The sequence below is a fragment of the Haliaeetus leucocephalus genome, unplaced genomic scaffold (genome assembly GCF_000737465.1).
Source record: "Haliaeetus leucocephalus isolate CR32 unplaced genomic scaffold, Haliaeetus_leucocephalus-4.0 Scaffold219, whole genome shotgun sequence".
NCBI classification, from domain to species: domain Eukaryota; kingdom Metazoa; phylum Chordata; class Aves; order Accipitriformes; family Accipitridae; genus Haliaeetus; species Haliaeetus leucocephalus.
Window position 1 is genome coordinate 43,299 of NW_010972655.1, and position 13,025 is coordinate 56,323.

Consider the following 13,025-nt stretch of genomic DNA (forward strand, 5'->3'; position numbering starts at 1 on the left):
CGAGGCGCCCCCCCCCCCCCCCCCCCCCCCCCCAGTGAGGCATAGGAAAAAAAGAAAAAGATTTCTTCTTTTCTCAAGACAGGGTAATCTGTCTAATGGTATGCAAATAAAACATCTTCATTGTTGGATTTCCCCTGGTAATGGTGTTCACATTGATCAGAGAATGTAATCAGGTGGCTGGCCTTTTAATACAAGAGTTTAATGGCTGTTGGCTTTCTTCCCCTGTATGGCAACAATGAGTATGAACCACATCAGCTGACAAAAAATAAAGGGTCTATATCTTGCACAGTTGTGCTAGTTATTTGTGTAAGGCTAACATATATTGGCTCTTTCCCTGAAGGTCGTCTCCCATTTTCCAGCTAAAGGGGAGAGAAAATACCTTTCAGTCTGAAAGGCTTTATTTCTTGCAGTGTGTCTAGAACACTTTGTAATATTTTTTTGTAAAATTTTTTGGCATCTGTATTTTCAACCAAGCATCTGCCAACTATGTGCTGAAAAGCTAAATGTAGTGTATTTATCATTGGGATTAATCATTTTATTGAGCAAAGGCTTCTTACATACAAAAATATTCAAGATCAAAGCTTTGAAAAACAAAGCTGTTACATTATAGAAGAGAGGAGACATTTTCTTAGTTCAGTTGATAGGAACAGATGAAATACTATGCGCATAATGTAAGTTAGTGTCAAAAGAAGCTTGTAACTACAGTCTCTTCAGCATTTTGTCTTTGCATCTTTTGAATAATTATGAGGTGCTGAATAATATATTTTTTACAACGTGTGCAAAGACTTCCTCTGTAGTTCTAACCTTCCTGGGCAGACATATGTGCATGCTTTAATTAATAGAGCAGGTTATTTATCCTATTTATAGACTGCCCATCACTATAGCATTAAGGCACTGTTACTTGTCTGGTGTGGAGTAATATGATTCCAGACAAATAGTGTTGCGAGCATCACCAGTTCTGCCAGCGAAGAGAAGCTTTGTCCTAGAAGCTTCACAGAGGATTTTTTTCTAGATGTTTCTGTGAAGGATGAATATTGAAAATCATAAATACATAGTTATTGATCAGTTGTAATGTCTATCTGTTCAAGATCTTAGTGTATATCTTGTATGAGATTTTGCTTGTTTTTACTAAAATCTTGTAATTGTAAAAAAAGTTTATGTTAACAGGCAGAGAAAATAATATTTAAGGCTCTTTGATTCTTGCTTTCCCCTGCTAAGCAGATCTCTGGCATAAACCTGTACTTCAGAGCTTCATTTCTTGGAATCTATTTTCTTACCATTTGTCATTCAGAAATTATTTTTGTTGTCTTTTTTTTAACAGAACCAGGGGAAGTTTATGTTCAATGATGTGAACAAGGGCTGGGCATCTTGAGTTCTATTGCCGACTAAACCACTCACTGCTAGTAGAATCTTTGGCAAGTCACTTAATTTCACTGAACTACATTTCCCACCTTTGAGATAAGGTTAATAAAATTTTTTACACACTGCAGGTTTTATGTAAATGAAGAAGCTAGTAATGTCTTTGAAGCATGCCGGTAATGGGTGCTATGGAGAATGTGAGCTTTTTCATGCTTAATGTAATACACTTGGTTAATTGTGTATTAGGATTATTACAATGCTCTTTGATTTTTTTTTTTTTAATATACTAGTGTAATTTTATTTGACAAGTAAGAGACTTGATTTTTTTTTTAATCAGTTGGCTACTTTTTCTCATTGATTACCAGAAATTGCACTAAGACTAGTTTTAGGCATATGTTTCTGTGAAAAGTTTGGTGGACATGTTTAAACAGCTATGGCTTTATACAGTATTTATGGGCAGGAATTTGGATGTATTAAGTTGGGTTAATTTGGTTTATGTGCTACATTTATTAGTAATGTTTTGTGTATTCAGCAAGATGAAAAGAGTATTTTCAGTATATTTCATCTTTCAGTATTTATGAAAAGAGTAACTGTTCTAGGAGTATTCAATAGCTTCCTATAGCGAAAGCCTCAGTGTCAACAAGTAAAGTATACTTGCTGTTTTGTAGTAGTGCAAAAATACCTGGTAATACATGTTTAGTTCATTAATTACACAATACTGTAGAAAAATGGAGCCTCAGATGTTTCCAGCAAGACAGTTAATCCAGCTTGCCTCCCTTCTAGTGTATGTATATATACCTTCTCTTACAGATCTGCCCATTCCCAGGGGCATCCAGAACTGGAAATTTCATGAGTTCCCCAGGCAGCCTGTTGCAGTGCTTCATCTTTATTCCTAGAAACCTTTTTGGTGTCTTAAGCTGGAGTCTTCTGTTCTTCAATTTGAGCCCTTCATTTCTTTCTTCCATCACAGATGCAGAGGACAGATTGCTTCTTTCCACTTCGCAGTAGCCTTTTACCTATCTAAAGATTATTGTGCTTCAGTAGTCTCCACTATAGATTGAACAACTCCAGGTCATTCCATCTTTTCTTGAAGATCACATTTTCTAGCTCTCTTCTGGACTCTCTAGTTGGTTTACATCTATCGTTATGCTCCAGGCAGTGTTACAGCATGCAAAGTGCAACCATGTCATTTTGCATGAGGAACCATTAAATGTCCCTTTGCTTACTGATAACTTGCTAGTGGATCCACTGGCCGACTTGGCAAGCCTGAGCTGTTGCTGGGTTTTTCTCATCTCTAAACGCGTGCTGGGAAGGTGTGATAAGAGTGAGGAGAAAACAGCTATGGAGATGTGCTTCCATCTCTTGACAGAATACCAGAACAGAGCGCTTAGGGGACAGCTGGAAGAGGCAAGGTCATTTAAAGTTCCTGAAAGAGTGCTTTTTAGGTTAAAAGTCAGCTGAGAAGGACTTGAAACAGTGAGAAGAGAAATGATCTCTTGTTCTACCTGCATTCAGAGAAACAGGATTCTTTATACTTCCCTTGTAAAATCACAATGCTAGGTAATATTTCTCTACCAACAGTTTTTCCTGAGAGCTGAACAAGCCCATGAGCACCCTCAATTTGAGTAATCTACTTTGGTCCCCCTAAAAGAGGTAGTCTTGGTAGGAGTAAGTTATTTGTGACTTTGGCGTTAGACTTTGGGGGCTTTTATTTTCTTTTAAAGGCCTTCATAAAGGGCAAACCCGATTTCACAGAGATCAAAAGTGAAATTATACAGAAATGTTTTCATTTACTGTATTATTTAAGATTCTGCGCTGTAAATACACAGAATTGTGAGGCATTGGGATAGCTACATTAAATATTTCAAGTTGGCAGTATATGTGAATAGGCATAAACCAGTTTAGGTAAAAGTGCTGATGCTCTGTGTCATCGTAGAAGTGGTGGCAGGACTAGTTGTTCAGGGTGGTATGCAAGATAAGACGAATTACTTTTACTCTTTTATCGATATGAATGTTGAGAAAGTGGGGAACAACAGAAGATGAGCTACTGAACATGAGTGGTGCGATGGGCTTCCTTTAAGTATCATTCTTTATGTTATTCTTAAAATGAATGTTACTGTGCTTCAAAAGCATAATTGGGAAGTGAGAATTATTTGTATTAGTATAACCAAGCATAAAACTAAAATGAGTATTTCTTAGTAAAACACCATCATGCAACAACAACATTGCAGTTTAAGCTCTGGGAATCCTTTTTAGACAAATACAACACAGATAAATGAGAGTCTGATAGGCTGTCTTTGTATCTAGAGGAAAACGGCAGTATGTGTTGTTTCAAAAAAAAAATGTTGGCAATTTGAATTTGGCAAACATGAACAAGTTTTTAGGATTTTGGTTTTTTGGGTTTGTTGGGTTTCTTTGTGGGCGGGTTTTTTTGTTTTTTTTTTTTGTTTTTTGAGGCTTACCTGGTTAAGACAGTTACTTTGGATCAGCATTTGTTGAAATTTTGTTTCAGCTTCATGTTGTATTGCACAGAATTCCTGATGCTCAGGTGTTTTTATAGCTGGTGTGGCACAACACAAATAAAAATTAAAGACTGCATTTGCACAAGGTGGTTGCGCCCACAGTCTTAGCAGCCACTCCTGTAAATCCTAGCTTTAGACTGATTTACAAACTGAAGTTTATAACAGGTTCAGCATTTGTTCAGCCAGAATTATGACTGTGTTAGGATAAGAAGGGTAGACATAGCTTAATGATATGAGATTTATAATCTAATTGCTCTGTGGTTACTTAATCCAGCTTATATTTTTAAAGCTATGTCTCTTCTAGTTTTTCAATAGTGAGCTAATAAACGTTGCTCTGTGTTTAAGCCTTCTGGTCAGCACGGTTTTCTGTGGCTGTTGAAATCACAGATTGTCTGCACAGGAGTTGGATTATTTTCTTGCTTGTCCCCTATTATAAGCTGTTTATTTTGGCCAGTTTCTCAGAACATTTCTCTTCAGATTTTTATGACTGTCAAATGGTAGTAGAGATGACAAAAAGCAAACATAATAGTCTCTCTTGCCACCAAAATGTAATCAAGAAGAGCAAAATCCCTTCTAGATGTCTTGATTCCCATTCACTTACAGTAGTGAACTGCCACTTGTTCTGCTCACCAGCCTTTCTGGTGGTTGATAGTAGAGGGAAAGGATTGATTCTTTTTTACTATAATCCAGGTGGGAAATTAGGAAGTTCAGGTTTTTTTGGTGTCCTATTTCCTATAATAATCCTTATTACCTTTAAAAATGCAACTGAGCTTCTAGAATAAGTCATATTGGTTAAAGACTCCTAAATGTATTATTAAGGAGAATTAAAATTTTGCATAAGCTTCATTTATAAGTGAAGTTTAGAAACAGCCAAATCCTGAAACAATGCAAAACTAGGTCTGGGAGAAAGCTCCTTTTAGCAGCTTGGCTGAATGACTTGTAAGTTGCCAAAGTGTGATTGGACGCGTGTGTCTATTGATTAGATCTCAGTAATAGTAGTGCAAATCAGCTTTTTGGAGACCTTTGGTGGTAACTCTACCACCTTCTGAGAAGAGATGTCCTCTAGTATGCTTGAGACTGTTCCTAATTGTGAATCATCTTGTTTTTAATTCTGGCTTGATGGTCTGAATGTTTAATTGAACTCTAAGTACATACAGATTTATACATCATTGAGGTCTAGATTAGATGCCAACGCAGGAGAAAATACTTGACTTTCACTGTAGGCAGATCCATAGAAACTTGTGTTCTGTGTGCAGTGGTGCTCAGAAAATTAAACAAAGTGGGAAGATATGTAAATAGTGGAGCAGAAAGTAGCACTGTGAATTATAATGTTATAACATCACTGTATCAGTAGTGATACACCCCCTGCTTATGTAATTGCCTTTGTTTCTGTTTCCCTGTCTCACAAGGACATAGCCAAAATAGAAGTTTTAGAGATTGGTGACAAGGAGAGAGACTTATCCATAAGGAGAGACAAAACAGGCTGGAATTGTCAGTTGTGTCTTTCCTCTAAATAAATATGGTAATGGTTATACCCAGTAACAAGTAATACAGAAAAGGTAAATTGGGTACTTTACTCCAGAGATCAAGAGAACATTTGTTTGAGTTGAAAGACAATAACTATGGATCTAATTGCAGAAAATCCCTTTACTCTTTTTCTTTTTGAACTAGTTCATAATTGTCTGTCATATTCCCTGCTGCAAGGAAGATCAGTAGGAGCTGGGGCTGTGGGAGTGTGCAAGGGTTTGGGTATAGGCGGGTTTGATTGGGGGGGTTGGCTGAGGTTAGCTGAGGACTGTTGACCCATTTGTGCATGCATTTTTTACTCATTTAAACTTGGATATTCAATCTCTGTTGTATGTTGGCAGTAATCCTAGAATATTCAAAACCATGAACAGAACAAAAAAACATGATTCTTCCTTCTTTCAGTCACAGTTACTCATTTATTTAAAGGTGCTGGGTTTTGGGGCAGTGACTTCTGATTTCAAAGCTGGTAGGTTGGATTTCTTGTGCAGGAGAGGCGAAACCACTGCAATTTTAAGTCAAAACCAAGAGTTTCCAGCACCAGCTTCACAGATTTATCTGAAAAGGAAATGCAGCCTATTAAAGTAGGATGTGGAGTCAGCTCTGTAATTGGAGAAATAAGTAAGAACCTGAAAATACGCAACTTTTTTTTCCTTTGGAATACTGAGAAATAAAAACATTGTTCATATTTGTGGCATTAGAATTTTTCTCATAATGAATGGCTTTCACTGCCTGACAAAACATAGTTTTCCAATAAAGGTTTCTCTTCTTTTCCCTTTGCAGGATGGCGGACACGGACCTTTTTATGGAATGTGAGGAGGAGGAGCTGGAACCATGGCAGAAAATCAGTGATGTTATTGAAGATTCTGTTGTTGAGGATTATAATTCAGTTGATAAAACTGCTACAGGTAATTAACTGTTTTAGTCTAGAATTATTCCCATTATTGGTGTTAAAATTTAAAGGGAAATGGCAGTGATTGGTTACATCCTATCCAGTAAGTATTCTTATTTGACAGCTAAAAAAACCTGTTAATGAGTAATGTAATGAATTTCAGTTTCTCTAGTTGTGAACAGAGCTTCTGAGTGCTGGGTAGAGCTTACATGATGGTGGTGCTGCACAAGGCCAGGCGTCCTGTGAATAAGTAGTTTAGGAGGCAGGAAACAGCTTTTTTCTCTGTGTAAGAGGAGTAAGATTTTTGTGGGTGTTGGAAAGGGTGGCCTGTTTGAAAAATAAGAAGGAAACTTCGGCTAAGTTATTCAAGTTCTACAACCAAAGTAGTAGTTTCTTAAAAGTAGAGAATTGATAATTTACATAGAAAATGATGCTTTTTCTTTTACAAAGTGTTTTAGTACGTATCAGCATTCATTGGTGACTAACTTTTGATCCTTCTAGCAGTTATGAAATGAGTGAGGAAGTCAGGTATTTGATTGGTGAATTTTATTTCCTGTGACTTAACTTACGTAGTCAAAGTAGCGAGATTAAAACTAGTCTATTATTACTTATTTAACCCATGATTTGATATAATCTCATCAGTTTCACTTAGGGTTTGGGCGGGGGGGGGTTGGTGATTTTTTTTTTTCTTTTTTTGCCTGTTTTCTGCAAATGGAAAGATGCATAACTTTGGTGTTCAGAGTTTGCATTTAAAGTGCAGGTCGGAGTATGTTGTTATCCACTAGTTGTCTCAAATTGTGATAAATTTGGACTCATAAAAAGTAATAATTGCCTGATGGGAGGCTTTATGTTTTTCAGATGCTATATAATCATTCAATTTGTATTGGAACACTGAGTAAAGATACAAGGATGGTACTTTCTGATTGTTGATTTCTGTTGGTATCAACACAATGAGTTGGGCCATTGTGCATATACTTATACAAATTAAACTTTGATGATGAGCATTTCACAATTTGGGGGAGTAAATGAAACATGACTATAATAAGAAAAGCTTTAATTCACTGTCCCTTTGGTTCTTGCCACAGACTTGAGTCTGGTGCGTGGAAAAAGGAATTGTTGCCCCAGTTATGTGTGTGGGTGAAGTAGACTGGCATGTTTAATAAGTTAGGCTTTTGTTCAGCCATTTCAATTACTTTTTCTTGGTCGAAATCAAGCAAAGCATCAGCTTAATATCTAGAATAGAGATTGGTCTATGTCTTGTCACAGGCCAGGTATAACTAATGATGGTGATTCAACATGTCTCACATTGCTGGCTACTGCGATCCTAAACTGGGATCCTAGTGTGAAGTGCTGTGGGAGCATTCTTGGTAGTCAGTGCTGCTAACTCCTCGGCAGTAGCTGTTCCACACAGCTCATGGTTAACACGGTGTGTTTGTGGAAGCATTCAACACTTGGGGCTTTGGAAGGCTTGTTGATAATTGGAGGCGAGTAGAATGAAGCTGTCCCTGCTTAGGGAAGGGTATGCTTCTACTGCTGAGTGCTGTCACCTGCTTCCTCTGGCCTTCCTACCAGGGAGGATTTAGAAGGAGCTTACTTTGAGTAGTATTTAGAAATGCCAAGGTAGGAGGGTGTTTGGAAGGAGAAAGTGATTCCATCATAGATGGGTTGGAATGGAGATGCAACTTACTCAAGATCACTCTTAGTTTTATTTCTCTTGCTTGTGCTGTTTGATAGAAAATACAGAGCTAAAGAAGCTGGATGTGAGTATGGGCTATTGTAAGAAGCTAAAAATTTTACTGAGTGTGATAGTATGGCAGTACAGCCAAGCAGTGTGCTAGTATGGTGTCTCTACAAACAAATTGTGCTTTCTCTATTTTTCTAAATACAATTATGCCATTCCTTTCTAGCAGTTTCAGTGAGTCTGCAGCCCGTTTCTGCCCCTCTGCCAGCTGTTGCCCATGCATCCATAGGTGCTAATCTCTCTGCAGCCACGTCAGTCAGTAGCAGTGAGGCTCAGAATAGTGACAGTGCTAAGAAGACGCTAGTGGCAATATTTGTGAACAACAATGGTAAGCAGAAATGCCTTCAGTATTTAGAGTGGTTTGGGGTGCAGAGGGGAAATGCGAGGCTCGCTTGCTGTCACGCTGTTATGTGCTGTGAGCACGTGAGATTTCGCAGGCTGAACAGGAAGGTGTCAGGGCAGTGTTTGAATGGGAGTTGTGCTAAACCTTGCAGGGACTACAGGGAGTAGCAGCTGGTTTTCTTCAACTCGAGAGAGAATCCAGTGTCCTTACACATTAGTGGAAATTACCATTGGTAGTATTACCCTCCAGGTAAGATATAAAATGAAGGTCCTGACTATTCAGGGTCGCTCTGGTGCACCATGATGTATTTCACAACAGTAAATGTGTTAAACTGGTGTGTTGGCCAAATTCCAAGGTGAATAATTCTGGGGGGGTTTTGCTATTAAGGGGTTGTCGTGCTTCGTTTCAGACATAGCTTAAGCAATCTCTCCATATAACTTGGTATACTGAAATACAAACTGGGTTTAGGATTCTTTGGGATTAAGGAGCTGTAAAAATAGATTTGTCAAACTCGCCTAAAAGTCATTGCATTGTTTCTAGTAAAACTTAATCAGACACGCAGGTAACGAGGAAGGTTCTATACACTATTTCAAACTGATACCTTTGTTAGGAGTGTCTTAAAAGTATCTTGATCTCCAAATGTATTGGATATCACTATATAATACACTTGTGATTAATATTTCATAGCTTTACTAATAAAAGTAATTTGAGACATGTTCTAAATCAATTACAAGAAATTAATAAAGGCTTGGTGATATCACTGTGCTATAATTAGATTAACGGTAAAAAAAAGAGGAGGAGGAGGAGTGCGGCTACTAAAAAAATAATCTGCTAATAGCAATATATTTATCAGTAAGATATTTGTATACTATTCTGACAAGTTCAAATATGCCCACATAGGATCTGCTATCCAAACAATTCCCAGATCCCATTAAAACTGGTGGATTTGTACAGGAATCTAATTTGGAGAGGCCTTTGTCACATCTGAAATGGTTGTGCAGAATCACAACAGTCTGGGAAACTTTTTGTTCCTTTATTTATTGTTTATTTGCTTGTCTCAAAAACAAGAGCCATGGTAAGCTCTGGAAACTAATGCGGAGCTCCAACATATGACTTGAAAATGTAGTGAAGAAGGCTGGAAAAGAAAACAAATTGATGATTTTGTCTTCCTTTCTCAGTCCCTTGCTGAATTCTCTCCAGGCTGCGAGAGTGTTAGAGGTTTAGGAGGATTGCTGTGCACTGCTGCTGTAGGCTAGCTAGAAATATTTTTTTAGTATGTGTGGTACAGTTCAGAGGTATACAGAACAGTTTTCCTAATGGCTTAGTTCTTTGCAGGCTTTGGAGAAACCTTTGCCTGAAAAGCTGGTATTATGTTTCTAGGCATTAATCACTCTACTCTGTACTAGAGGAATGAAATCATAGGCATAGCTACCTGTGATCATCGTCTTTTATATGCTTATTCTTTTATTTTGATTTGCAAACAGAATTAGTGGTAGCTCTTGGGGAAGTAATACCTTCAGATTTTCTTCCATCGGTTAAAAACTGAAGTCAGGTAGGGATGTTACTCAGTGTGACTCCATCTGTCACTTTCCATAGTCCTTTTTCTTTTGTGTATCTCTTGTAGTATGTCATCTAATCGTAAATTACCGCTGCGGAAGTGACTTGAGTGGTGAGTGCAGTTTGCTGGGCTGCCTGCTCACGCAGGAATTGCCCTACCAGATGTGCTGTTGGCATCTTGTACCACTGCAGGAACTGCGCTGGATTTGTCCTCTTCTCATGCTGCAGTATCGGCGTGTTGGGATCTCTTTCTGCCCCACAGTGCAAGTCTGCATGTTAAGGAGGGTTTGTAGAATTTCTTAAGCAACGTTTAATCAGAGAACTGCTCTTAGACTGCTGAAAAAATGTGAAAATCTCAGAGGTGTGTGGTGGTTTGCTTTGGAAGAGAGGAGGGAGGGAAATGACCTTTACAGCCATAAGACACAGTTACTTTCCAAATCCGCAGAATTTATGACTTGGCAGCTTCCTCAGCTCTGTTAGCATTGTCGAAACAAAGTATTCAACATCAAAGTATTCAACATCACAGGGCTGTATGTTTCAGGGGTAAGCTTGATGTGGGTTGTATTTGTGTTTTTCTGATCTGCTGGAATAGAACAAACTCTGTATCGGTGTGAGGAACATGCAGTTGGTAGTGTTGTGTGTTCCTGGTCACTGTCATTTGGCCTTTCTCCTTCGCTGAGTGGTATACTTTTAAGTGCTTTGTGATAGATTCTGTTAAGTGGAAAAAATATGGAAACATGCTTAGTTTTGCATATCTCTGGAGTGCTTCAGTTTTTATGGTGGAGTAAATTCTCCTCTTGATTGCATTGATGCAGCAGAGGATAGCTCAGCCCATTAACTTCAGGACCAATGCAAACAAAATTCTTCAGCCTACAGCGTGGCCTTTTCCTTCCTGAGTGTTGTATTCATTGAGTTCCTGCCAGCTTGTATGACATGACTTTGACTTGCAGGGGAATCCTTTTTGGCTTGATGCCAGTGAGGATTTTGAGTGGCAAAGTGCCACAGGGACATCTGTCACCTCTTCAGTCCCTGCAGTCTCTGCTGGCCCAGTAACTGAGGGTCACATCCCAGTTTAAGTTGTGACTATGTGGAGCGCTCATGAAATGAGCTGTGTCTGGAGTCATCCCAGCTTTCAGCAATCTGTTTTTTATGCGCATGGCTGTCATCTTGCATTTTGTTTTACATTAATTAAAAAGACTTAGAAGCTAGGGCTGAAAAAGACCCATTAAATCTATCCATTCTCCCAGTGTAAAGTTTTGTTGGTTTTTGTTTTGGTTTTTTCCCTCTAGGATGTAATTCACTTAAGCAAGCCTGGAGACCTAAAATTTATCTTTTTCTTCTAAAATTTATCTTTTTCTTAAATAACAGCATCCATGTTTGTAAATTTCTAACTTTAAGGACCATACGTTAACAAACACAGGCTTGAATTTCTTGTGAGGTGTATTGTACTTCTTAACACTGATGTACACAAACCACCAGTTCTCCTTTGAATGAACAGAGCAGAAGTGTGTACTGGACTGGATAGAAATGACCCCATGTCCAAAAATCAAGAAACAGGATTTCCAAACTAAAGATGGAAACATCTTTTAGCTTATCTTTTTTCCATCTTTCTGCTGGATCCAAATTTTCCCCTGCAGATTAGTTTTAAAATGTCTCAAATTACTGGGACATAAAAGGAAAAATTACTGAAAGCTAAATATATTTGAAGTGACACTTGGCCTAATTTTTTTCTCTTCTTAATTTCCTTTGATTGCTTTTAGCTATACCTGTATCCCACTCAAACCATTTCTTTCTTATATTACATATATGTGCATAGCTAGCTGGTATAACATACACACCTGTCTGTTTCCAGAGTCCTTGTATGCAAAAAAGCATTGTTGTTGTTGACAAGAAAATGAGATGGGTGCCACATGGGTGCATGTCAGCCTGACAGCTTGCCTCCTCTTTAATAATTCTGCCGTCAGATAAATATCTCATTCCTGCAATTCTTTTCACCACAAGAATCACGAAGTGCTTTTTGTGCTGAAAATATAGAAACTACAGAAGAAAAATACTGCACTTATATTTAATATGCAGCAACTGTGTAACAGTATATGGTTAAGTCCAGTTAGGATGGGAAGTGAGAAGACTTAGTCTCGTTTAAATTACTGCCTGCATAGTGTGACAGGACGCTTCCAGTGCATGCTTACTCTGCATACTGCCCTGTGATCCCACTCTCCCCTAAACCGTATATAACATTTAGTATAATTTTTCTCTCTTACACTTGTTGACAAAAATTATGTGATAGTTTGCATCAAGCTCAGCTAGCCTGTCATCTAGGGAGTGGTGTTATGGCAGAAGCTTCTCTTAGCTTTGCTCCCTGGGCTTCCTGTTTCTTGAAGGATATGTCTTGGAGCAGTGCTTGACCTGCCATGCTTCCTGAAAATGGATTCAGGGAGCACAGGAGCCATCTCAAGTTGCTTCTCCTAAGAATGATGGAAGGCTCCTCAGATACCTACAAGTGTCTGTCCCCAGGCACCAGTAATCCCTTATTTCTCACGGAGTGCCCTGGTGAGCTGGCTCCACTTGATGCCCAAATCACCTGCCATTAAAGCCTTAACAGTGTGTCCCTACATTGCTTCTTTTCACCCCTCAGCTATCTGTGCTGGCTGCTGAGGGCCTTTCATTGGAGAACAAAGTCATCTCGGAATTGAGTCATCCAGGCTTATTAGTCTAGCCTTTGTAAGCCTGAGATGACCTTTGTTGATGCCCAGGTGTTGAATTCAAAGTCTGTGTGTATGGTAACCTCTAAATTGTGATGTGCTGACACCAGTCCTAACCATTTATCACTGATTTTGACGTGGATTGTGTCAGTGGTACGAGCCTTGGCACTGATGGCCTCCTTAGCAATGGTGTGGTGTGCTCTACCTTTGAGGTCCCTATCTCTGCGCTTTGGCTGTTCACAGTGCAAAGTAACTTATTGATGGGCTCAGCACTAGGATTCTTCTCGTGGAAGGTTACGCTGTTGTGAACTGTAGATCATCCGTATGGGGGTTTCTGGAGTATCAGATTAAAGAAGCTTTGTCAGTCCAGCCTCTCCTGTGAACA

The 13,025-nt window shown here is 38.7% G+C and overlaps 1 protein-coding gene across 13 annotated transcripts in view; it reads left to right on the plus strand.

The window, feature by feature from the left end:
- POGZ (pogo transposable element with ZNF domain) overlaps nt 1-13,025 on the plus strand; it is a 36,184-nt gene that overhangs the window by 3,119 nt on the left and 20,040 nt on the right. For 7 of the 13 annotated variants that reach the window (XM_010566826.1, XM_010566830.1, XM_010566833.1 and 4 more), the window contains exons 2-3: nt 6,189-6,313; nt 8,205-8,366. In XM_010566826.1, the coding sequence (XP_010565128.1) occupies nt 6,190-6,313; nt 8,205-8,366 (286 nt within the window). In that variant the 5' untranslated portion in view covers nt 6,189. Of the gene's footprint in view, nt 1-1,442; nt 1,464-6,188; nt 6,314-8,204; nt 8,367-8,532; nt 8,631-10,171; nt 10,224-13,025 lie in introns of those variants that run through there. The other 6 variants (XM_010566832.1, XM_010566835.1, XM_010566829.1 and 3 more) reach the window with 5 other exon arrangements.